Source organism: Gekko japonicus, unplaced genomic scaffold (assembly GCF_001447785.1).
Source record: "Gekko japonicus isolate JY-2015 unplaced genomic scaffold, Gekko_japonicus_V1.1 scaffold2183, whole genome shotgun sequence".
Lineage (NCBI taxonomy): Eukaryota > Metazoa > Chordata > Lepidosauria > Squamata > Gekkonidae > Gekko > Gekko japonicus.
The window spans coordinates 201,359-224,953 of record NW_015175428.1 but is presented as its reverse complement, the minus strand read 5'-3'; the positions used below and the strand labels follow the sequence as shown (position 1 = coordinate 224,953).

Sequence of the window (23,595 nt, the reverse complement as noted above, 5' to 3'; positions counted from 1 at the left end):
AGGGAAAAAAATCCTTTTCAGAAATCCAATCCCCTCCCCAAGCTCCACTCTTGGGCTTGCCAGCCCCCAGGTCAGGGTGGGGATCTCCCAATGTCAGGGGTTTCTCCCCACTGCGGACCTGCTGGCCAGCGAGGGAACCCCACCCCTAAACAGGGATGTCACCACATGATGTCCCCGACACAATGACATCACCCAGAAGTGACGTCATCACATCAGGGACGTCACGTGGAGATGCTCTGGTATTTGGGCAAACTCTATGGTTTGAGGGCAAAATGTTCTTCCATTTGGAGCAGCAGAAGGAAACAAGAGGCAGGGCCAGGGGACTGCCCAACCCTATACATAGTCCTCCTACTTTATTGTCACAGTAACACAGTGCTGGAGGTTATGCTGAGACACAGTGACTGCCCAACGTCACCTTCCCCTTTCTTTACCCTCAAAGAATCCACTGACTTTATAGCTCCATACCAGAGATCCCTTGCCCAGATCCCTGGGACCCCCAGTATCCTGAAATATTGTCCCTCTGTTTGCCCCTTTTCAGCAGCCCTGAGGAAAGTCAACACAAGCACCTTGAGTTGTATTGGTAATACCATTTTTGCTCTCACTCGGTGCTACCATCATGCATTTAGAAATATAAGACCAAAACATACATAATAAATAACTGAATATGCTAAGAATTAAAAATTGATGATAGAGTAAGGAAATGAATACATTAAAAAAACCTGTTGAGCTGGCAGCATGTGACCGGAAAAGAACTATTATGTGACAGTGATTTGGAAAACATGAAATTGTTTCTCAAAATACATTGCTCAAGTTGCTAAAAAAAATTAAAACTGTATGTTGTGGGAAAGCCAGTTGTTTGCTTTACCAAAAGGTGTGTTTTCAAACAATTCACAGGATTTTCAAATTATTGTACTGCGGCAGGTGTGAAAAATGTGGTGGATGGCCCTTGAGCATCTTCTGGGTAGGAAATTTGGTCCTCCAAACTGTTTGACACTCCTGACCTTAGATTTCAAGATTTTAAAAAATGTAAAAAGTTCTCTTGGTATTTTTGTCTTTTGAACTAGCCAGAAACAACAATCCAGAAGCCATACAAGTAGGGCAACCATATCTGAAACCACACTGTACAAGAACATTAGCTCTGAAAGCGTTAATTGTCTGGACTTGTGGTTACAACCAAGAAAGCGCTGTTTGAGTAGCTCAAATATATTTGCAGTTGCTAAATAATAAAACCATCATGCTCTAAATAGATGGCTATTTATTTTCCAAAATGAAAACAACCTAAACTTCTACAAATACTGTCATGAAGATCTAAGGAAACCATAAATTGTTACTGTCTGCATTTGATATTTCATGCCACTTACCTTTGTTTAGGATTTAAACACAGCATCTGAAAGATTGTACTCCCATTAATCACATATTAGCTCCCATTTCCTCTACTATGAACAGCAGCAGGAGAAAAATAATCAATCACCACCAGGCCTATGGTGTGACATCACTTCCAAGGAAAACTCTGAAATGATGCCACAACTCTCTAGGAACTGCTGGAAATTCCATTGTAAAATCATAGAGTTTCTGGTGAATCCTAGAAAGGCATGACATCACTCCCGGATTTCCCGGAAGTGATGTCATGCCCCCAGCAACAACCCCCCCCCAATGTCCCTCCCCCTGTCTCCCTGTGGTTGCCAGACCTGGCAACTCGAATCCAATCCAATACAATACAATGCAGGATTAATACAAATATGAATCATGGTTGTTGAATTTTCATATAAATATTAGTAACTATGGTTAAAAAAATGAGCTCAGATCTATGTCCACATCAAATTAAATGACTATACCTTTCATGCATGTAGTTGACTCCAAGTAACAACTGTATAAACCATTCTATTATTTGGCTTTCTGGAAATATTTTGCCAGCTTCTTTGTACTCTTGAATTTTAAAGTCGAGGTCTCGACCCTGAAACACAACAACAGAGTTGGGATTTAAATAGGATGGATGGTGCTTAGATTCATCTAAAGTGCAGCACAAGGAATGCAAGAAAAATCCATATGGATGCCTGTTTCTTCCACATACAGTTTCTAGTTAATGAAGTTCTTTTGTCCACATGCTGCTTTGTGAAACAGAAAATGTGTTTTGAAAGATCATCTCTGGCCACAACTGAAAAAAAAATAATGAGCTCTGGTACATACAAAGAGGTTTTTCTCACACAGCCTCTTTAGGAACTCTCATTTGGTGACCCCTGAAAAATAACACCAAGGTCTCACCTCACAGTACTCAGTGATGATGCAGAAACTCTCTCCCTCCACAAAACTGGTATAAAACTTTACAATGGCTGGATGGTCTAGCCTGGACAATAGCTGTGCTTCTAGATTTGCTTCGACTGTTTCATTGGGCTTGAGGTCTCCCACAGAGGTCTCTTTCAACACTTTCCTATTGATAAAAAGAAAAAAGATAGATACTTAAAAGCATCAATCCATTTATTACATCCTGGATTACATGCAGGTTAGGTTAACACGTGGGTCCTAGGGCTGCCTCTGAAGACTGTCCAGGAGCTACAGTTGTCCCAAATGCAGCAGCATGACTGCACCCTGGTGTAAACTGTAGGGAACATTTATCTTTTTTGCTGGTTTCAAAGACCCTGCAATGCCAGCCAACTTGCTTCCAGGCACAATTCAAAAGTGTTCATTTTTATCTGTAGGTTGCCAGGTCCCCTTGTTGCACTGGCACTGGATCTGGGGGGTGTTCTGGGATGTTCCCAACACGATGACATCACCTAGATGTGATATCATCATACCAGGGATGTTGCACAGCGATGCTCTGGTTTTTGGGCAAAACTCTATGGTAAAACTGGCTTCAAACAATAGAGTTTTGCCCTGAAACCAGAGAGTCACTGTGTGACATCCCCAACATGATGACGTCACTTCTGGGTGATGACATCATGTTGGGGACGTCGTGCAGCAATGTCACTGTTTGTGGGCAGGTTTCCCCCACTGGCCAGTGGTGGGCAGAAGCCACAAAACTCAGGGGATCTCCCACCAGGACCTGAGGACTGGCAACCCTAAATTTGAAGGAACTGCTTACATGAAACTGCCAGGTTGAAGTAAACTTCTAAGGGCTCTATTGTGCATACCCCACTTTCTAAAGCCAAAGACAGCGCCTCTTCTGTTGCAGCACCCAGCTTTTGGAACTCCCTCCTCACAGAAATATAACTGGCGTCAAACTCAAATACAAAAAGAAGCCTGAGAACCAACAAAATAAACGTCATCCAAGAGACCAAGGTGAATCAAAATACCGTATTTTAAAGTCAATCTAAAATGAGGTAGATGAAAAGTTCCAAAGTCTGGATGCCATCATAGAAATGGCTTGGCTTCAATAGCTACCCATATCACTAATGAAATCTGGAGCCCCCAGAGCAGGATCTGAGCAGGGGATCTTGAGGCACAAACAGGACTGCAAGTGCTTTCAGATACCTCCCTCCTAAACCATTGAGGTATGAGGCTCAATACAATATTTATGTATTGTCTTTACTGTTTTTTCAACCGGAGTCATAAACAGCAAACCCTCATCCCACAATAAACCTCATTCCAAAGGAAAACATGGAAGAATTTAAATGTTGCTACTGCAAAAGTTGTCATGTGATTTGACAACAGCTGCTAGAAATTTTGCCACATGCAGAGTAGTTTGTTTTCATCTCTAAGTATCCAGGATGATTTTGCTTCTGGAGACAGGAAGTCTCTGATTAAATAAAGGGCACCATTTTGAAATTTTCTTGGAAACAAGCTGGTAGCCAGCAAAAATCTTTAAGCACTGAAATGCATTTAATGCTCCATGAATCATCAGCTGTAATATTTTGAACCAGTTGAAGTTTTTGAAGTGTATTTCCAGCAAATCCCATCTATAACACATTGCAATAATCTAACTCGGATGTTAGCAGAGAATGGTTATGTCAGTGGTAAGACTGGGTATGATACACTTATTTGTATGATATAGTCCTGCCTACATGCAGATGAGCTCATGAACACAGTCCAGGCAGGGGTAGCAGGCGCTACTATCAGAGCTGCTGTTCCTAGAACAGCCAGACCTGGACTGAGGCTATTTATAGGAACTAGTGCCTGCAACTGTAACAGTGGCTTAAAGCCTGATTTCAACAGACTTAGAACGGTGCAGCCCCACATGGGATGACCCTGTAAGTGTTCTTCTAAAACTGTCATAGTCAAGAAACCACTAAAGCAAAACATGGGTGGACCCAGCAAATCGGCATTTGAAGGAAAATGGGGTGGTCAAGCCAGTAAAAATGGTAAAACTCTTAAGCTCAAAAATAAAGGAAAAATGCACACTACACTAGTGTGTGTGTGTGTGTGTTCAATGGGAATGCTAGTAAAGACAAAGACAAGAGTTCTGCTAAGTGGGAGTTTAACAAAGTAATCCATGCTACATTTATATATACAGATACAATTTTCCATGCATTTTAATCAGGGAAGCACCATAAAACAATACTAGTTTACTCAACACCCGTTGATTATATGGGTACTAAATGGGGTTTTAGAAGAACTATACATTTTCAAGGAGGTTTGAATAAGACTTGTTATTGGTATAAAGACATCATTTCATGTTTTAAAAGAAAACTGCTCTTCAACATTGCTTAGTTATAAATGTCAAGGTAGAAAAATAATCTTTAACAAAGGCAAGGGATATAATTTGTTTTGCAAGAATAACTGTAATAAATCCCTGTAAATTATTTCTTCATAAATATCACCCATCAGTTACTGGGTAAGTGCATGACTTCTTTTTTTTTTTGGAACATAAAACTTGCCCCCAGTCCATCCAAAAATCTTATAATGAAACATGAAATTTGCTTGTCTACATCTCTGCAGACTTGCTCAGTGCTAATAAAACAGGCAATATCTACAGCAATCTTCTCATCTTTGACTTGATACCATGACATTATTTCTTCCTGCTCACAGCTCATGTCACAGAACTGTCAAACAGAATGAGTCTTCTTTAAATATCACTTAATACAAGATCTTTATGCACCAAAAGACAGCAATAAAAACTTGACATGCCAGGACAGCTTGTCACCTAATTCACTCAGTGATTTTGATGCTGTTGTCACCTGTCAAACAATGTGACAATTGTTTATCTCATTAAAATTCTGTCCCCAGATAGCAAATCAAGAACCTGGACACTTATAAAAGAGCTACTGGTTTCCTGCCGTAATATGCTAAATCACACACAAAACTAGCAGTTTGGCCATTGTATTAAGGGGAAAAGTTATGAAGTACAGTTGGTAACACTGTTACTTCTGTACTGCAATACACACATTCAATTGCTTTTTTAAAAGACTGGTTCTTTTTCTTTTAAAGACTTTTTTAAAAAGATAAAGCATTTCATGGCTGTAGCCTGTAAAAGTTCTTTCAAGGATGGCCAGCAATTGCTCCCTGATATTTTTGGCTAAACAGCATACACTTGGCTTATTCTGGAATTCTCAAATGCCAGAAATATTGATCGATATAAGTTGGGGTGGACAAGAGGGGCGCCTTTGCGATCCACTAAAACATTATTTTTTTTCATAATTTACACGTAAGACCTAGAAGGTGATGGGAGGTTGGAGAAAACTTAAAAAAAATAAAATAAATGCTTTTTAATGATTAGTGAAAGGCTAGCTTCAGGAACCTATTAACAAAAATAATGTTTTTCTACAAGCAGAGCTGTCCTGACCTGGATGGCCCAGGCTAGCCTGATCTTGTCAGATATTGGAAGCTGAGCAGGGCTGGCCCTAGCGAGTGTCTGGATGGGAAACCACCAAGGAAGTCCAGAGACACGATGCAGAGCCAGGCAATGGCAAAACACCTTTGAATGTTTCTTGCCTTGAAAACCCTACGGGGGTCACCACACGTCATCTACGACTTGATGGCACTTGTATAGCTAAATATATGATTACACAAGCCCTTCTCCAAGTGGTGAGAAGTTCCAGGGTGTTTCTCTTTTCTTTGCTGGGCTTGTTCTCTTTGGAGGTGAGAGTGTTGGAAACTTACGACAGGTGGAAGGAAAGAGGCATTCCTACAGGGCAGCAGAATGACTACCCCACATCAGATCTCAGAGAGATCCTGCACCTTCAGCCACAGTATGCTTACCTCTATGACTCTTCCAGAATCTAAGCTGTGTTTTCTTCACAAACAAAGCATTTTGTTCTTTGTCGTATATAGATGACAAGTGGGGACCCGCAAGTAACTTGCAAGAGCAGTCACCCCATTTCCCTACCTTTGTTTATTCCCCTCTCTCACCACACCTTCTCTCAGTCTCTCGGTCAGTCCTCCCACTCTTTGTCTCTCACTCCAATCTTTCTCTTTCTGTTTACATCATGCCTACTGTCACTCCTCTCTTTCACTTTCTCCTTCCCCACCCCTACAACTTTCTCCCCCCCACTACTCTTGTTTTTCCCCCACCCCCATCACTTGGATCCTACCTGCTGGCAACTCCACTGCTCTCCCCCTTATCCTTTCCCCCTCATCCTTTCCCTCCAGATGCTTCCCCACAGGGCTGGCTGAAGTCCCAGGCAGCAGTGGTCCCAGTGCAGGATCCCAGGCAGCAGGGAAGTACCCTGGATGCCATCTTCCTGCCTGCCCCCAACCTTGGCCAGGTGGCCATGCCCCCCCCCCCGCCTTGGTCAGGTTGCTCCCTCCATAACAGCGCTGGTTCACACAGGCTTGATTTCACTTATATTTGTTTACTGTGCAGCAAAATGCATGAACTGATTCCAGTGAAAACTAATGTGTTCAAGAAAATACACACATGATATCTGAAGCATCAGATCTGCAATAGCTAATGTAGAGATCCAAGTCATCATTTCACATTACAGACACCAAATGATAAACATGCACATGAACTAACTGACCCATTGATCACCTTTTCCCAATAATGTCAGGCTTATAATAGAAAAAATAAAAAAAATTAACAAGAAAAGCAGTATTTTCAAGGTCTATATACCAACATTAATCAAGAACCACAAACGGACATCGCTCCAGTAATAGGCTTAACAGCGGATGAACTTGTAAAAGAAATGGAGCTAGCCTATAGGGCATACTCCAATTATATTTAAAAAATAGCCTGCCTGGAGAAATAGTGGTCAGATTCTCAAGAAGACAAACCAGAGATGCCATCTTAAAAGCGACATCAGCAACTCCACTGAATATGGGAAATGTAATCATCAAAATCTTAAAAGACATTCCATTTGAAATTCGACAAAAGAGGAAAAACTATAAAGATCTAATTTCTTTCCTTCAAACCAATGGAATATCGTACAGATGGGTGGTCCCGGAGGGTGTCATCTTTAAGATCAACGATAAAAGAGAGAAGATAGACTCCACCTTTAAAGCCAAAGAATTTTTATGGCGTCAGCTGGGAACAGAGGAAGAGTCTAAGGAGGAAGAAACAAAATCTAGTGACTCTGCCACCTCTGGAACGGAAGAGGACTCTGCTGCAGAAACGGGTGCAGGTCCCGCCAGAGTTGTATACGATTTTAGAGACAGAAAGCCGAAGTCAAGGCAGAAGGACTCGGAAAACGGCCTTTTAAAACGAAGAACAAGAAGATGATCATAAAGCTCTCTCATAACAACTAACATATTAACACATTTGAAGCGGTGATAAACAAGAACTCTACAAGTATATTGTGATATTAACACTTTTGGTACTAACACTCATACTAACAGGGATAAGATCTCCTCCTCTTGGGGTTTTAGCATAGTGTGGTTATCTTTCCTTTATCCCTAGTTGCAGTTCCCTTCCTAATATTTTCTTTGTAGTTCTGTAGTCTATTGCAAAATAAAAAATATCCCTTCGGGGGTTTAAAAAAAAAGAAAGAACCACAAACGGTTTTACTATTAGGAATCTTCAAAACATCAATTCTATCTTAACGGACCTATTCAAGGGCCAGCTTCACAATACTAGATAGCCATTTTTTCTAAAACAAACAGAACATAGTCAATTGGGTCTCCATTCTGAAGAGCACCTGTAGGGGTAAACAAAGACTCAGCTTGAAGTCTGACAAAGTACAAGAGCTTACAAATGTACCTGCTCCATGTTCTGCCAGAGTGGAGATTAATTTGGTGTTATAAATACTGCCTGCTGCTGACACCATAAGCTTCTCTGTGTTCCATAATTTTTCTGGGCCAAGTAGGACACAAACTATCAAGATGAGTGTACCATTTTAGAAGGTCAGAAATGAAGACCAGAGGAATATACCATTGATGCTCACATGTCAGAAATCTACAGCAACAGGAACCATTACTAGCCATTTTGGTAATCAAACTGGAATAATTTCCAGTAGGCTTCAAGAAGTAGGCTTCAAGAAAACCATGGAGAGCAAACAACCCCAAAGTGCTATACAGAAGAACAGGGGATATGCAAGTACATCTGATGTGGCCTATTTAAAATCTTAACCCAACCCAAGGGGAAGAAATGGTTCTGACATACATGCAAACATGTATCTGAAGAAGTAAGCAATGACTAAAGAAAGCTCATACCCTGCCACGATTTTTTTTTAGCCTTTATGGTGCTACTGGACTCTTGCTCTTTTCTAATACTTCTCACTTGGCCAACAGCTAATTTTCAAAGCCAAGGGGAAAAAATCTCCTGGAAAAAATCTGTGTTCAGTACACCCTGAACACTTAGCAATGAGAGCCATAAAGAAGGATATTTTTCCTAGTCAAAAGAAGAGTTATTCAACAAGAGAAATAAAAAGAGACCATTGTCAAAGTCATACAGCAGAACATGAATTTTCCCACTGGCAAGAAATGCTAGGCTTGGATTCCTAAAGAGACAAAACACAATAGGGGGTATGTGTGTGTGTGTGAGAGAGAGATGCTGGCTGACACTCCAAGTGTCAGTAATACATTAAACAGAAAGTTATAATAAATATGAGTGTCAACCAACCTGTGCAGTCTCTGGAAATAAAAGATTTGGGTACATAGCTTAAAAATCTGGCACATGGATAGAATTACAGATTCCTTTGGGAATCTGAGGAGGCTACATCTAAAACACAGCTTAAAGAAAAAAACTACTTTGAACTCAGTGCAATAAGAACAAATGATCGTTGAAAAGGTTTATGAAAAAAGAACAAAAGGATTCTCTGTGTGTATATGCATAACTATTCAGTTATCAGTGATTGAAAGATATATAACCCATGTGCCGTTTGCATAATGGGCTGATTCATACATGCTGCTGCTAATCTCTTAAATGCGGAAGAGATCAAGCACTCCCCACAAGCCTTATATATTCCCTCTACTCATTTCTCCTGGCTCCAACATGGATTTCCCATTCTTATCAGCATTAAATACTGTGTGACATTCAATCTGCATTTATTTTTATTTATTTTATTTATCAAATTTTTACCCCGCCCTCCCTGCTGTAGCAGGCTCATGGCGGCTTACAAAGGTTAAAACACACCGACCATGATTAGTTATTATATGAAGCCAGGGTTTGAAACTTGTTTGTGGAGCCTGTTTATGAATGTTGTTGCAGTTGTAACTCTCACACGTGGTTAACCCTGGCATAGGAAGAGGAGAGATTTGCACAGGAGGGAAAAAGAGAGAGGCAGAGGCCCCCACTATCAATCTCTATTAGCCACAGTTCAGAGACCAGCAGTATTTCATGTACACTAGGCTGCTCTGGAAGGGCCTGGCACAGACATAAATAACAGTGACAAAAGTCAGCAGCAAGCAGCTTTGAAGATTGGGGAAAAGGTATCGGGAATGCAAGAGAAAAACCATGGGAGTTGGGGCATAGTAAGTCTGTAAGAGTTTGTTGGACTCCTATGCTCATTGTCATGCCTGCCCTTGCTGATGCCCCTGAGGAGGCACCTGCCAGCCAGGAGCCTGTGGACTTACAGGCTCCTGAGGACAGTACTGCAGCAGAAAGGCAAAGACTGGATCCTGTAGCTGAAAGCTATCTAAGTAGTGAGGAGGATAGAGCCTCTCAGGGAACACCTGCAAGGGATCAGTCTCTGCTGCAGCCCAGTAGTTCATCAGACTCGCCTCCACCTGTAACCAGGCTCAGGAATGTAAGGAGACAACAGCTGAGAGAGCGAAGGCAGAATGCACGCATGCGTGCCAGAAGATCTCTCAGCCCTGACTATTGACAGGATCCTGACCTTGCTCCCGGCTAGCTAATGAGTTGATTAGCTAGCACTGTATATAAGCAAGCCTGTTGCCAGCAGTCATTTGTGCTGGCAACTGTTGTTGTCAGGACCTGAATCCTTGCATCTCTGCTCCAGACCTTGTGGAACTCTTCTCGGCTTGATCCTCTGCTTTTGACCCTCGGCTTTGTTGACCTTCGTTCATCTCTGACTCCTCTGATATCGTTGTGATTTATGGACTTGAAACTTTGGTATGTCTGACCCTGCTTCTGGACTGTGATTTAAACCTGCTTGAACCTTGCTACCTGATTTGCCCGGCTTGACCTCGGACTGTTCCTGGACTTTGGCTTACTTGCGTCACGCCCCCTGGTCCTGCCGTGACACTCATTCAAAGGTTGGTTACAGCCTGTGAATGGTTATATCAGAAAAAGAGGTGCTGTTAATGCAAATATTCTGCAGGGATCAATGGAGAGACAGATGACTATCCTCCTTTTTACTCTTTTTCTCCCACAGCCTCAATGTTAGCTATAATTCTGACTTTGCAACCAAACATGGCACCCCACCAGGAGTTTATAAACCCCAACCAAGGAACAGAATTCCCATTGAGAGCTGACATGGCATAGTGGACATAGAATAGGATCCTGGGAGTCTCAGGTTCAGATTCCGCTCTGACATGGAAAGTTGCTGGATGACCTGTGGCCAGTCACATTCTCTCAGCCTACCTTATCTCACCTCGGGAGGTGGTGGGCTCTCCTTCTTTGGAGGTTTTCAAACAGAGGCTAGATGGCCATCTAACATTCTGTGAACATAGGCAGATCATGAGAGGGAGGGCAGGAAGGGATGCATCAGTGCTTAGTTCTTGTGGCCCTTTCTTACACGCCCAGGGAAATGCTGATCGCCACTTTGAGGTCAGGAAGCAATTTTTCTACAGGCCAGTTTGGCCAGGGATCCTGGAGTTGTTGTTGTTGTTGTGTTTGTTTGTTTTTTGTCATCTTCTGGGCATAGAACAGTGGTCACTGGGGGTGTGGGGGGGAGGTGTTTGTGAATTTCCTGCACTGTGCAGGGGGTTGGACTAGATGACATTGGAGGTCCCCTCCAACTCTATGATTCTTGGGTTGTCATTTTGAGAAAATGGAGGAACAAGAGAATGATGTTCTAAGGCATTCTGGGGCCCCGTTGAGGAGAAAAGCATGATATAAATGAATGAATGCAGGTATCACTCACAGTACTCAAGTGAAGCTGTTGGTCAATCTAGCAATAATTTTCATGAAAATAATGATTATCTAGCAAAATTTTTGATGAGAATGGAATGGGGCTGCATTACTATGGCCCCTGCTCTAAAGAACTGGGAGAATACACAGGTGGGGCTTTAGTGAATGGATCCTGAACAAAAAGGCAGCATAGACATAAAATCCCAGGGAGAGCAAAAAGGAACGAAAGGGCCATGAAAAAACACGTCTCTTCCCAGGACTCTCAGCACTGGTACCTTGCCTTCAGATACACTCACCAGGAACATCCACTCAGTTCCTACAACTGGGATCAGAAGGAACAATGTGCTTTAAGCAAAGGAGCAGTGGAAGTGATGCCAAGGTGAAGGTGCTCTTGCTTCGAAGAATGATAGTCCAACCAGCTTCCCCCCGCCCCAAGCCTACAAGAAAAGAGAGATGAGTATGCAGAGCACTCAGACCCTCCTTTCCTCAGATTGTCTCCTTGTTGTTGAAGCTGTACTGGGTTGACGAGCCTTACTCCTACCTTACTTGAAAGGTTGCAGTAATGCGTCCCACATGGATGACAGAAAGAATAGCACTATGCAGAAAGGGGCACCAAGCCCTATTAACACATAAACTTTTGTGTGTATAACAAGGTGTCCTGGGGTAGAAAGACAATGGCAATTATTAATTAACATGTGGGAAGGGGGCTTGGCTGGATCAGATGAATTGACTGGGCAAAGTGAAAGGCATCCTGTGGTATATACAAGCAGACAGTGATTTGCACGACACTTGCTGGTACATATGCTATTCTCTGTCACACTGTACTGTCTCAGGTGCATGTCTTTCTCAGCCCACTGTTGCACCCCAAAGACTCTTTAAGCAGGAAAAGCAGAAGGCAGCTACAAGTTCAAACAGATGCGGATTCCTTCCCTGCATAGAGTTAAAGCAACATTTAACTTGCTTCTAAAATTCCCTTTAGTCCTTCTTGCCAATTAAAAATACCGGAGTGGATTATCACGTGGCCAATTCAGGGCAGTCTGAAATACTGGCCTGGATCAGGGAATGAAATTGCCACCAATACCACTTTCCCCCCCATGTACACATAAAGCTGCCTAACACTGACTGGTCCCTCAAGACATTATTGTCTATTCAGACTGGCAACAATTCTCCAGGGTCTTTTGCATCACCTACAACCAGATCCTTTTAACAGGAGATGCTGGGGGTTGAATCTGGGATCTTCTGCATGCCAGGGAGATGCTCTGCCACTGAGCCATGGCCCTCCTCCTTTTCCCTGGACACGAACCTTTAACCATAGTGAAAAAAAATACACAAACATAACACTGAAGAACACTAATCAAGTAGAATCTAGGCCAGAAATATGGACTATGTGTGTAATATAGTCCTACAAATAGTTTGGAGCAAAATGGCTGGTCCTTTGCAGGCAATGGTGATCGTTTGTTTCTGGATCTCATGGGCTTTCTGGGTTGAGCGCAGAAGGAATGTGAGGTGTGACAACATCGTCACTATGGATGAAGTCATCGTAATCATCTTCTGGCCCTAGAGCGTCAAAAGTGCAATGGTGTGGTCTAATGTGAGACTTTTCTTGCAACTTTATGCCCTCCGCCATAATCTCTGTGCCATTCATAAGTAAGCTTTGATATGGTGCAGGATAGAACGGCAGTGACCGTTTGTTTCAAGGTTTAAGGTTTGTTTTTTAAATCAAGAACCCTGCCTCCAGCTTTGAATGGTACTGCGGTGCTGTGGCTTGCCCGTGTTATTCACTGTACTGTTTCATTGCAAGCTTTGCCTTATTTTTTTAAAATTTTATTTATTATTAAATTTATACCCCGCCCTCCCCGGATAGGCTCAGGGCGGCTAACAACTGAGGCACATATGCCAAGATTAAACAGGTAAAAACAGGATAAAACAAGCAATAAAGCAATCATTCATATAAAAAATACAAGTGCTCTAGATGTCACAAATAACTGATGGGGTCACACATGACAAAGTGGTCCCAGAGTGACACGGTAGACTCCAGGTGGTACAGCGATCCGTCCTTCCTCCCAGGGCCGTCTCGTTCCCTGATGACACCCACTCCACTTAGTGGTGGTGGTACGGTGATGCCTTCTCTTCACATTGGCATGGGAACACAGTATTACATGGGAAAATCTGAAGTAACTGTCCATATCTGCCTTCCAGACGTTCTGGTTCCTAGGGCTAATTACAATGACTCAGCACAGCGATCTGTATGAGTAGGAATGTAGGCATTTCAGCTGAAAAACTACCCAAAAAAATTTGTAGTAGGGTTGATTGATAAGATTTTGGAGTTTTTTAATTGTTTTATAAAATATAATCTAGAAACAAATGCTGTACTCTGCTAATAAAATATACCAGGTTGTGGGAATAACTGTGCTTTAGTTTCTACTTTTCTCTCCTCCCCTTTTATAGTTTTCCTTTGTTTTTGTGTTCTTTATTTCTCTTTCACTGCCTTGTGTTGTGTCCAGAAGGACTCTTAACATGCGATTCAGGAAGCAGCACAAGTTTAAACAGATGCAAATTTTATTAATGAGGTTCTTTCTTTGCATAGGTTTATCAGTTAACTGAACTTCTAGAATCCTTTTAAACCAACATAAGTCCTGGAGTTGCTTATCATGCGGTTAACCCAGAGCAGTCTAAAATGCTGGCCTGGATCAAGAAATGGTCACAAAATCACATCCTTCCTCCTGGTAAAAGGGGGGGCACAAGGCTTCCAGTTCCAAGGTGTGGGTAGGGGAACTCCCACCCTCTTGGCTATCCTCACTCCAGTGAGTGGTGGGGGGAAAAGGTGTTTGGCAATGTGATGACATCATTTCTGTCTGCATAACTGGAAATTATGTCACTGCAAAGGTGTACACGCTAGCATTCACTCAAAACTCTACGCTTTTACCATAAAGTTTAAAGTGAATGCTAGATTGTCCAGAAAAGTGGTAATGTAATTTCTGGTTACGTGACCCGAAATGACACCATCATGTCGCTGAATGCCGTACCATGAGTCTCTGCTCCCAACTAAAGCCAGGACATCTCATATATTAAACCCATGCCTGTACACAGGGTCATAGGATTTCTTCAGCATTGGGCTAAATTGTTTGGATCATTCTCTATACAGAATGGGATGGGTGGGTGCCATCATAGTGTGGCCCTTGGGAAACTACAAAGGCCTTACCATGGGTGCTCTTTTTCCCCCTGTTGCTATGGCTGTGTGCCCTGTGGATAGAATGCCGGGGTTCGCTGGGGATTTTCCATAGCTCTCCAAGTGGGTGCAATGGCGCGGTGTCTTCTCCATCCCACAGAGTCATGGGATACATTCCAGGGACGCACATGGTCCGTATGTGCAACGGCAGGCCCAGGCCAGCCTATTTCTAGGCAAGCATGAGATGCAGAACAAAGCAACACACAACATACAGCAATCCCTGAATACATAATGCATAGGTATTCATGCTAGAGACACACATAAGCAGCATCACCACTATACAGAAATACAAACATAAGCTCATATCGTTACAATCCACAAAGCTAAGCAGGGTTGGCCCTGGATAGTATTTGGATGGGAGACCTCCAAGGAATACCAGAGTTGTGACATGGAGGGAGGCAATGGCAAACCACCTCTGAATGTCTCTTACCTTGAAAACCCTATGGGGTCACCATAAGTCAGCTGTGACTTGACGCCACTTTCCACCACCACCATGGCTGTGTGGTCAGGGTGCTGCCCTGTGGTAAAGGAAGAAGCCTAAGTTTTGGTCCTGTTATTGCTCCCTTTTTTGTACCTTAACTTATTGTTACCAGTGGGTCTTCGAAAAGACAGATGTAATTTTCCTCATAAACATTCATCCAGGGTGGAATCACCCATTTCCCTTGCACTTCCCTGTCTCACATACTGATGGGGTAGCTCACAGTGCCACCTGCTGCTGTAGCTTCCATTCTTCCTTGGGCATATGTCCCCTACTGTTTCCAAAGGCTGGTTCTCCTCGCAGAAAAAACATTACAACCACACCATGAGCAGTGGTATAGAATCTGTACTGAGGCATTCTTCTAAAGCAGAACTCTAGCCTCCTCCAAGGACACTGCTCCATGCTGCCTTCCAACCCATCATGGAGGCCTGATCAGTCGTAAGCACTATGGTTTCTTTATGGCTGCCTGGTTTTGTGTTACAGTGAAGGACACGGGTGTGCTGAGATGGAGGAGGTCATAAAGTTATTTAGATGTTACCGTGTGGTCTCTTGTATGAAGCAATAATGGGTATATCATTGCTGCGTAGTGCTGTGATTGGTAAGGTGTGGTAACAGTTCCCAAGGATGCTGTGGGAGTGCATTTGTGGTACTATGTTCGCTTTTGTACCTAGAGCACTTTTACTTTGCTGCTATGCAAACACAGAAGCGTAATTATGTAAACCAACAATAGCCCCTGAATAGCAGCTGTTTGGCATACTGGGGACACCCTGTTTATTTTCATTTTCTACTCTCTCCCCCCCTTTATTTTCCCAATGGGCAAAGGTAAGATATACTTAGGAAGTTTAGGCTGCAGTGGCTTCCAACTCCTTCTGGATATTTTTAAAATTATTGTTGAAATAAAAACAAAAGCACTTTTACTTTTATATATCATAACTATACTAAACAGTATAGTTATATGCTAAATTAATCATTATGTATACTTTCATGTTATCAAAGTAATAATGTAAGTTTAAATTGGGTACTAAATTCCATATGTTTTAATTTGTCTCATGAGTTCAATTAAAAATGGAACAAAATGCTTTCTTCAATGAGTTCCATATATCTGGAATTTTCCTGTATCTAGGTGAATATTATCTAATGCACCTCCCCTGATATTGTCATTGCATTTTTTTTAAGTTAACCTGTTAATGCAGAACTGTCTAGGTGACTGGAATTTGTTGATGCAGAGAAAAGAAACTCAAGGCACAGAAGGAGAGAATATTGTAGATTATTATCAACCATTCTCTGCACCCAAAAGTGACAGCCAACTAATATAACAAAATTCAGAGATCAAACTGATACTAGAAGACAAAGAAATGAAAAATAAGTGGAAGAACTCTCCAAGAGAATGCCCTCAGAAGATAACTGGCAGCTGGCCTATACTAGCAGTCCACTGCATCTGCCCCAGCCTCAGGCCAAGTAAACTCTGCACAGCATATGCTAATATCCCGGGGAGAGAAAATGAACGCCAAGTTATATTGCTCTGCAGCAAACTCTGCCAAGAAGGTTCCTCGGAGGGGTCTTTCATTCAAGGAATCACACAGCACTCCTGGCTACCTTCATTTGTTTGGTTTATTAAAACAAGTACAGAAGATACAGTCCTCGCAAAAATAAGAACGGATTGTTTAATCAGACAGTGGGGACTGCTGCTAACCCACATTGGCGACAAAGTAATTTAGGGGCTTAAATTAAACTGTCACTTTCATGAACAACAGGTGCTGGTGTGATCGAACCTGTAGACCTGAAGCCACAGTCACGGAGACAAGTGAACATACCATCACAGCTTTCTGCAGGGGTGTCAAAAGCTGAAGACCCTTCTAGGTCCTCAGTGCATTTTGCAACACGCTACCTCACTTCTTTGGACACTGTAATCCATTATTAGAAGCATGGGTAATGTCCTGGGGGAAGATAGGTATCTAGCCCCTTTCCCTCCTGGAAGACATAGAGAAGCTCCCTTTATTGAAATGCATACTGGGTGCTGGTTAGCAAAGGTGACTGGATAGAGACTAGTATGGGCTGAACCATGTAGGTAACTGGTCTGTGAAGACCAGTTCACATAAGCAGAGCTGCCTGGAAATGCCCTGCCTTGAAATCCATATAATTCCTAGTGTCATAGTGTCACTATGAAGGATGCCTAGGCGGAATACTCTGATAGACAAAGACGGTCAGCGCAGAATCTTTCTAAAGCAATTGATGCAAAGCAATTCTCCTTGACCTGGAGCATATGCCCTGTGAGAGACTCAAAGAAAAAAAAACATACTGTGGTATAAGAACTCCTGGCAAAACCATGAGAGTATCGCTGCTATTTTAAATATTTCTGAGAGTTTCTCTTTCTCTTGAATGTTAACAGGTTGGCTCAGAGAAAGGATTTATGTTAATAGTGCGGGAAGAGTGACGAGTTATTTGACAGTGTTCAAAAATTCAAAGTGTAGAATGTTGTGGAAATAATAAATTAACTGCCAACTTAAATGTAAATTGGCTACATGATTGCCAATCAATGTGTAGGAACAGAAAGTCCATTTAAAAACAGATCGCAGCCGGCCTTGCTCAGGTAAGGCGATTAATCATCAGGGGGTGTTTGAGGGCATAGGCTATACATTTCAGAGACTGATGCATTAACAGAGAAGCAGAAAAAATTCCAGTGACACAAATAATGAATTCTGTTTACTATGAAAAACGACTTCCTCATTTAAAAGAAAACAGCATTATGGAGATTTATATGGGAGAGGTGAGTAGAAATTATTTCCCCCTTTTTTTATTAAGCTTGATGACAGCACATTGCAGCTGGGTTGCATTATGCTATTCCTGAGTTAAGCACACTTGGATGGCATCGGACCACTCCTAAATCGTTCTGGCACCTGCAAAACCCAGTGCTATGCCACCGCAGCGAAATGATGCCAGCATTCCATACTGTTTTGCGAACAACAGGCTAACACCAGCGAAAACCTTACATTAGCAGTTTCCACTCAGCACAAGGGGGGAAACTGGGTGTGGTGTGGGAGGAGCAAAACTTTGTCAGCATCCCATGCTTGGCCAAAGCTCACCTACAGTCAGTATAACGTTACACCAGCAAAAAGTATAAAAAAGAACACACCCAATGGAATCAATGAAGAGCCTCAGATGGCCTCTACCTTTCAGCCCAGTGGCTGCCATGTCAGATTGATCAATTCATTCACTAAAGCTTCAGCAGCCCACTTTATATATATATATAAAGATAGATAACACTTATTGTCGCAGGTGGGTAGCTGTGCTGGTCTGAAGCAACAGAACAAAATTTGAGTTCAGTGGCACCTTTTAAGACCAACAAGGTTTTATTCAAAGCATAAGTATTTGTGTGCACGCATACTTCAGGTATCTGAAGAAGTATGCAGCAAGTGGAAGCTTATATGTTGGATAAAACTTTGTTGGTCTTAAAGATGCCACTGAACTCGAATTTCGTTTACTTCTTTTCTCATCATCCTTACATATATTCTGGCGGAGGAGCCCACTGACACTGATCCACCAGCAATCTCAACTCTACTACTGTAGCTATAGCTGCAAACCAAGGCATCTCGCACAGATATAGAAAGGATCACTTAAAGACTGACTCGTGCCCCTACTCTGCCTCACTGCTCTAGGCACTTCGATATGTGCACAACACTCAGACACTCCTGACTATAATGTGTCCCTCTCTCCTGGAATATGAGGAAATGTGTGCTTCCTTTAGGCAAAACCAGTAGCAGCATCGGCTCCTGCAAAAAGAGCACAGGGTAAGTGTGTAGTTAGTATTCAGGGAAAGCCAAACTGCCAAAGGCAGGGGAGCTCCCGTTCTGCCCAAAGGAAAATAGTGACCGTTGTTGGGAAACACCAAACTCTATCTGGTGGTGGTCCTCACTGTACGATCCTGACTTACCCTTCCTTGCAAGATCAGAGCCAGAGGACATGGCACCAGAACAAATAGTACCTGCAGAATACATTACAACACAGTTTCTCTCACTGGCTGAACCATCTCTCAACAGTGGGATCCTGAACCTAGACATTGGGGGAGAGGAACTGTTTAGATAAGTACTCACACCCAAAGGGAGAATACTGGGTTGGGAAACATGAAGAACAAGAACAAGAAGAGATTGGATTTATACCCCGCCCTTCACTACCCATAGAGTTTTTAGCCAAATGCTAGAGCATGCCCCACACAATGTGCCCAGCATGGCGGGGCTCTTCGGGGGTGGGGCTCCCCCCACTGGCTGGCGGCAGATTGGGGGCTCTGAAACTGGGGAAAACCTGCTGCGGGGGGGGGGGGGGTGGCAACCCTACTTCCAGTCCTCATGGTTAGAGCCTTCTGGAAGAGCCCCAACTGGCAAACAGAAAACAGGCACAGTCTCTGTCAAAAAAATTTCCATGGGAATGCACTTGCAGATTAAAAAAAACACCACACAGGAAAAATAACAGGTTATCAGCACAGTATTTTTATGCAGCTAGCCTCTGCCATCTGCAAGATGGTATCCAGCTAAGCATCCAATGAATTCCTACCATTATCCCCTTACCCTGCTTCAGTGTTCATTTGTTTGACTGCAATAAATATGCCACATTTACTAAAGATCATTTACATGGCATCTAATTAATTGTGCTTTTGCCGATTAATGCTTATGTCACAATAATTTCCCAGTCTTCAAGGCATCAAAAGCCTCCTAATAAAAGCACACTGCACTTTTAAAGTAGTATAATCTTTATTCATCCTTTCAACAATTTCCTGAGTTAAATATTATTTCTGTTTCAGAGGTGAGGAGCTGGTGGTGGTGGAAAGGGCCATCAAGTCGCAACTGACTAATGGCAACCCTGGAGCATTTTCAAGGCAAGAGATGAACAGAGATGGTTTGCCACTACCTGTCTCTGCATAGTGACCCTGGTATTCCTTGCTGGTCTCCCATCCATTAACCACAGCCAACCCGTCTTAGCTTATGAGATCTGATGAGATCAGGCTATTCTGGGCTATCCAGGTCAGGGTGATATTTCTGAGAGGGCTAATAAATCCAAGGCCAATCGGCAAATTCAGTTGAGCAGATATATGAACCCAGAACTCTCAAATCTGTTTCCAAAATTTCATCTTCCAAGACAAACTGGCTCTGCACTACATAGGAAACTTTCTTGTGGGATCAGACCAGCTTTAGCACTTTTGTCACCAACAGTGACCAGCTTTCATTCTTCAAGAAAAGCATGATTGAGATAATTTATTATTTTCCCAACTATATTTCATAATCAGAACAAGTGCTTAAGAACATATACATTCTATTTGTTGCCCACCATGATTGCGCCTCAACAAGTTCCCTTTCCTTGTGGTTTTACTTAGTTTCATAAGAAAAAGAATTCTGTACAACCACTTGTATCCAGTGATGTGCAAGCAGAAACATAAATGGACTCCATGCAGCTCTGCTTACACAAAATCTTGAGCCAAACCTAGTGCTCGTCTCCCACAAGTGGAAACGCAAGTTGAGATACAATAAATTAGACTTAGTACAACCAGCTAGTGCTGCGGTGGCTCAAGTGGTTAAGACACTGAACTGTAGACCGGAAGGTCAGTAGTTCAGCAGTTTGAGACCAGAGTGCCGCAAGACGGAGTGAGCTCCCATCTCTGGGCCCAGCTCCTGCCAACCTAGCAGTTTGAAAGCAAGAAACTGCAAGTAGATAAATAGGGACTGCTTCAGTGGGAATGTAACAGTGTTCCATGCGCCTTGGTGTCTAGTCATGCAGGCCACGTGACCATGGAGACGTCTTCGGACAGTGCTGGCTCTTCGGCTTGGAAATGGAGATGAGCACCGCATCCCTAGAGTCGGACTCGACTGGCTTTCGAGCAAGGGAAACCTTTACCTTTACCTTACCTTACAACCAGCTACCATGGTTTTTTTCTTATGTTTCTGTTTGCACAAGAACTCTAGCACATGGAAAATTTGTGCTGGATCCAATCCAGTATCTCCATTTAAGCATACAGAGGAAGAATGTATGTCTCCAGAAATTTAAGATGCATTCCTGATCTCCTGTAATCAACTGGAGTTCTAAAAGAAGAGAAAATTTTAAAAAATCTGTATAGGAAGGTAATACCACTTAAAGCTAGTGGACACTGCAGTATATCAAAGTGAATCATGAGAGGCAGTTAATAGGGAAAGTGCCAAGAATCTGAAAAAGTTAATGAGAATGTTTCTTCAATAAATTCTTTTAAGCTTATCTAACAGTATTCTTCATTAGACATGATATTAAATATCACAGCTCAGTTGGACAACTGTCATATGAGAAACATCACCTTCTTCACTTGGTTTCACTAAGGAGGCTGCTGATAATTTATTTTTATTAACAAGCATCAGTCTAGGCATAAATCTGTCACTTCAACACTGATTATAAGCTGTTTACTCTCCTCTGCAAAATACTGTTATATATGCAAAACCATTATGCATAAAAGTCATTTTATGTCTATAAATTGGGTGTTTACAGATTGACATACTGTGGTGAGAAGTGGCTGCAGCTGTTCTTGGACATAACAGAGTGATGGACTTTAATACATGCATAACATTATATCAAGGAAAATTCTATGACTGCTTTTTATCATTATTATTTTTGGAAGCATGGCCAAGACTTACCTCCACTGGTGTTTGTGGCCAGGAGGTGGGGGAGGCTGGAAGGAGGTTGGGCTGGCCACATTGTGCCCTTTGGCAGGGCTGGGCAGGACGGTTCTCCGCGGCCCATCTTGTCAGACAGTGAGTCACAGCACGGAGGAGGGGGGAGGCCACATGTGCTATACAGGCCTGCCCACGCAGGACCCTGGCCTCTTTGTTCAGTTTGCCGGAGGTTTATCTGCATGTTAATTCCTTCCAGCACCTCCCCCTCCTTGAACCCTACAAGAGTCAGTCCAGTTTTAGTTCATTCTAAGTAGCTGCTTGTAGTAAGCATCTTCCTGCATTGAACAACACTAATATGTACTGGATGAAAAATCTAGCACCAGCTTAACCATAAATAAATAGTAGCATGGACTATTGTGCTACCCAATACTAGCCAAATTTCAAAACACATTCCTTGATCAAGCACAAGTACTGCTACCTAAAATGGTCCATCTTCTGTCCTGGTGGGCTGCTGAGATGGTATACCTATACTAGACTAAGTTTTTAAAAAATGATGTTTTTAAAGAAATGTTTAACTTGTAAAAAAAATAAATCAGAGTTTTTACAAATGTTAAGTGTCAGCTCTAAGGTTCCCTTTTCAAAATAGCTTTTAAAAAAATGTGAAACTCATCTGAATTTAATGCAAACACGTAATGTCTTATAACTGAATTTCTCATTCTCTTATGAAAAATGGCTTGTCTTTGCACAAGAAAGAACAGTGAGGAAAATATTTCAGTCAATCACCATGCAGCACAGTACTTTCTGTACTTACATGATGGTTCAGTGCTAGAGTCCAGAGACTGGCAAGTCACTGATCTGTCTGGGTGGCCGTCTGAGTTACTTCAACAGCTATTACCAGCCCTTCCATCTAGCTGAAGTTGTTTATTTTTCTGGGGTGAGTGTGGCACAGGGCAGAGTACTTACATGACACAGAAAAGAGGCCAACTAGAGCCAAAAGGAACATGGGAAAGCAGCAGCAGCTGCTAGAGCCTATCTACAAAAACCTGGCAGAACTGCAGGTTGCAAGAGATGCTCTGTAAGGGGTTTATGAGCATTCAGTCATCTAAAAATAAGCAATGCATTGTCATATATCATTTTCAAAAACGTTAATTATTTAAGAAACTTCTAAGTTTGTATAAGGTTGTTCTGTGGGTGGCTCCACCCCCTTGAGGCAGCCATTTTTTTTAAATAATTTTTTATTGTATCGTAAAACAAGTTACAAAAAAGTCAAATACCTTAATAATAACAATATTCCAGTAATTTTGTGTAACATAAAAAAATCTGAAAAACTACATTTATGCTTATCACATTTCAGAAACATTTAATTCGCTCTGGTATGTCTTGAGAACTACAGTATTCATCTATGTATTTGCCAATATGAAATTGCATTGTGTCTGTATTGCTTACTTGTATAGAGGCAGCCATTTTGTAACTGGCTCCACCACCTGCAGCAGACCTTTTGTCGTTGCGCTCATCACACTGTGACAGAATTCCAAAGGTGCCTGCAGGCTCAAAAAGGCTGGCGACCCCGATTTAGGAAATATTGAAATAATTGCGGAAATTTGTAATTTAAATCAATCCACCCTGGTCTGCAAAGACTTCCAGTAACTTTCTAACTCAGATTCAATATGCTAGTATCAAGTCCCAAAAGGCTTTGATTTTGTATACCGACTGTTTCCACTTCCATCTCAGCTGCATGAACACAATGCTAGAGCACTGGCGTGATGTCATTTCCGGTTACACAACTGGAGGTGACACTGCAGAATTGGTGTGATGGCACCCCCCTCTCATTTTGCTCTCACTGTTGCACCCGTTTCCTAGTTATCATCCAACATGAGCCACTGAAGAGAGACATTGTTGTGTAGTGGTTAGAGTCTTGGAC

The 23,595-nt window shown here is 42.3% G+C and overlaps 1 protein-coding gene across 1 annotated transcript in view; it reads right to left on the bottom strand.

The window, feature by feature from the left end:
- The window catches only part of NEK11 (NIMA related kinase 11), a 116,944-nt gene that overhangs the window by 83,155 nt on the left and 10,194 nt on the right, over nucleotides 1-23,595 (bottom strand). Inside the window, exons 2-3 of the mRNA XM_015425829.1 lie at nucleotides 2,263-2,428; nucleotides 1,836-1,954 (exon numbers count right to left, since the gene is read on the bottom strand). Coding sequence (XP_015281315.1) covers nucleotides 1,836-1,954; nucleotides 2,263-2,428 — 285 coding nt within the window. The remainder of the gene's footprint in view (nucleotides 1-1,835; nucleotides 1,955-2,262; nucleotides 2,429-23,595) is intronic.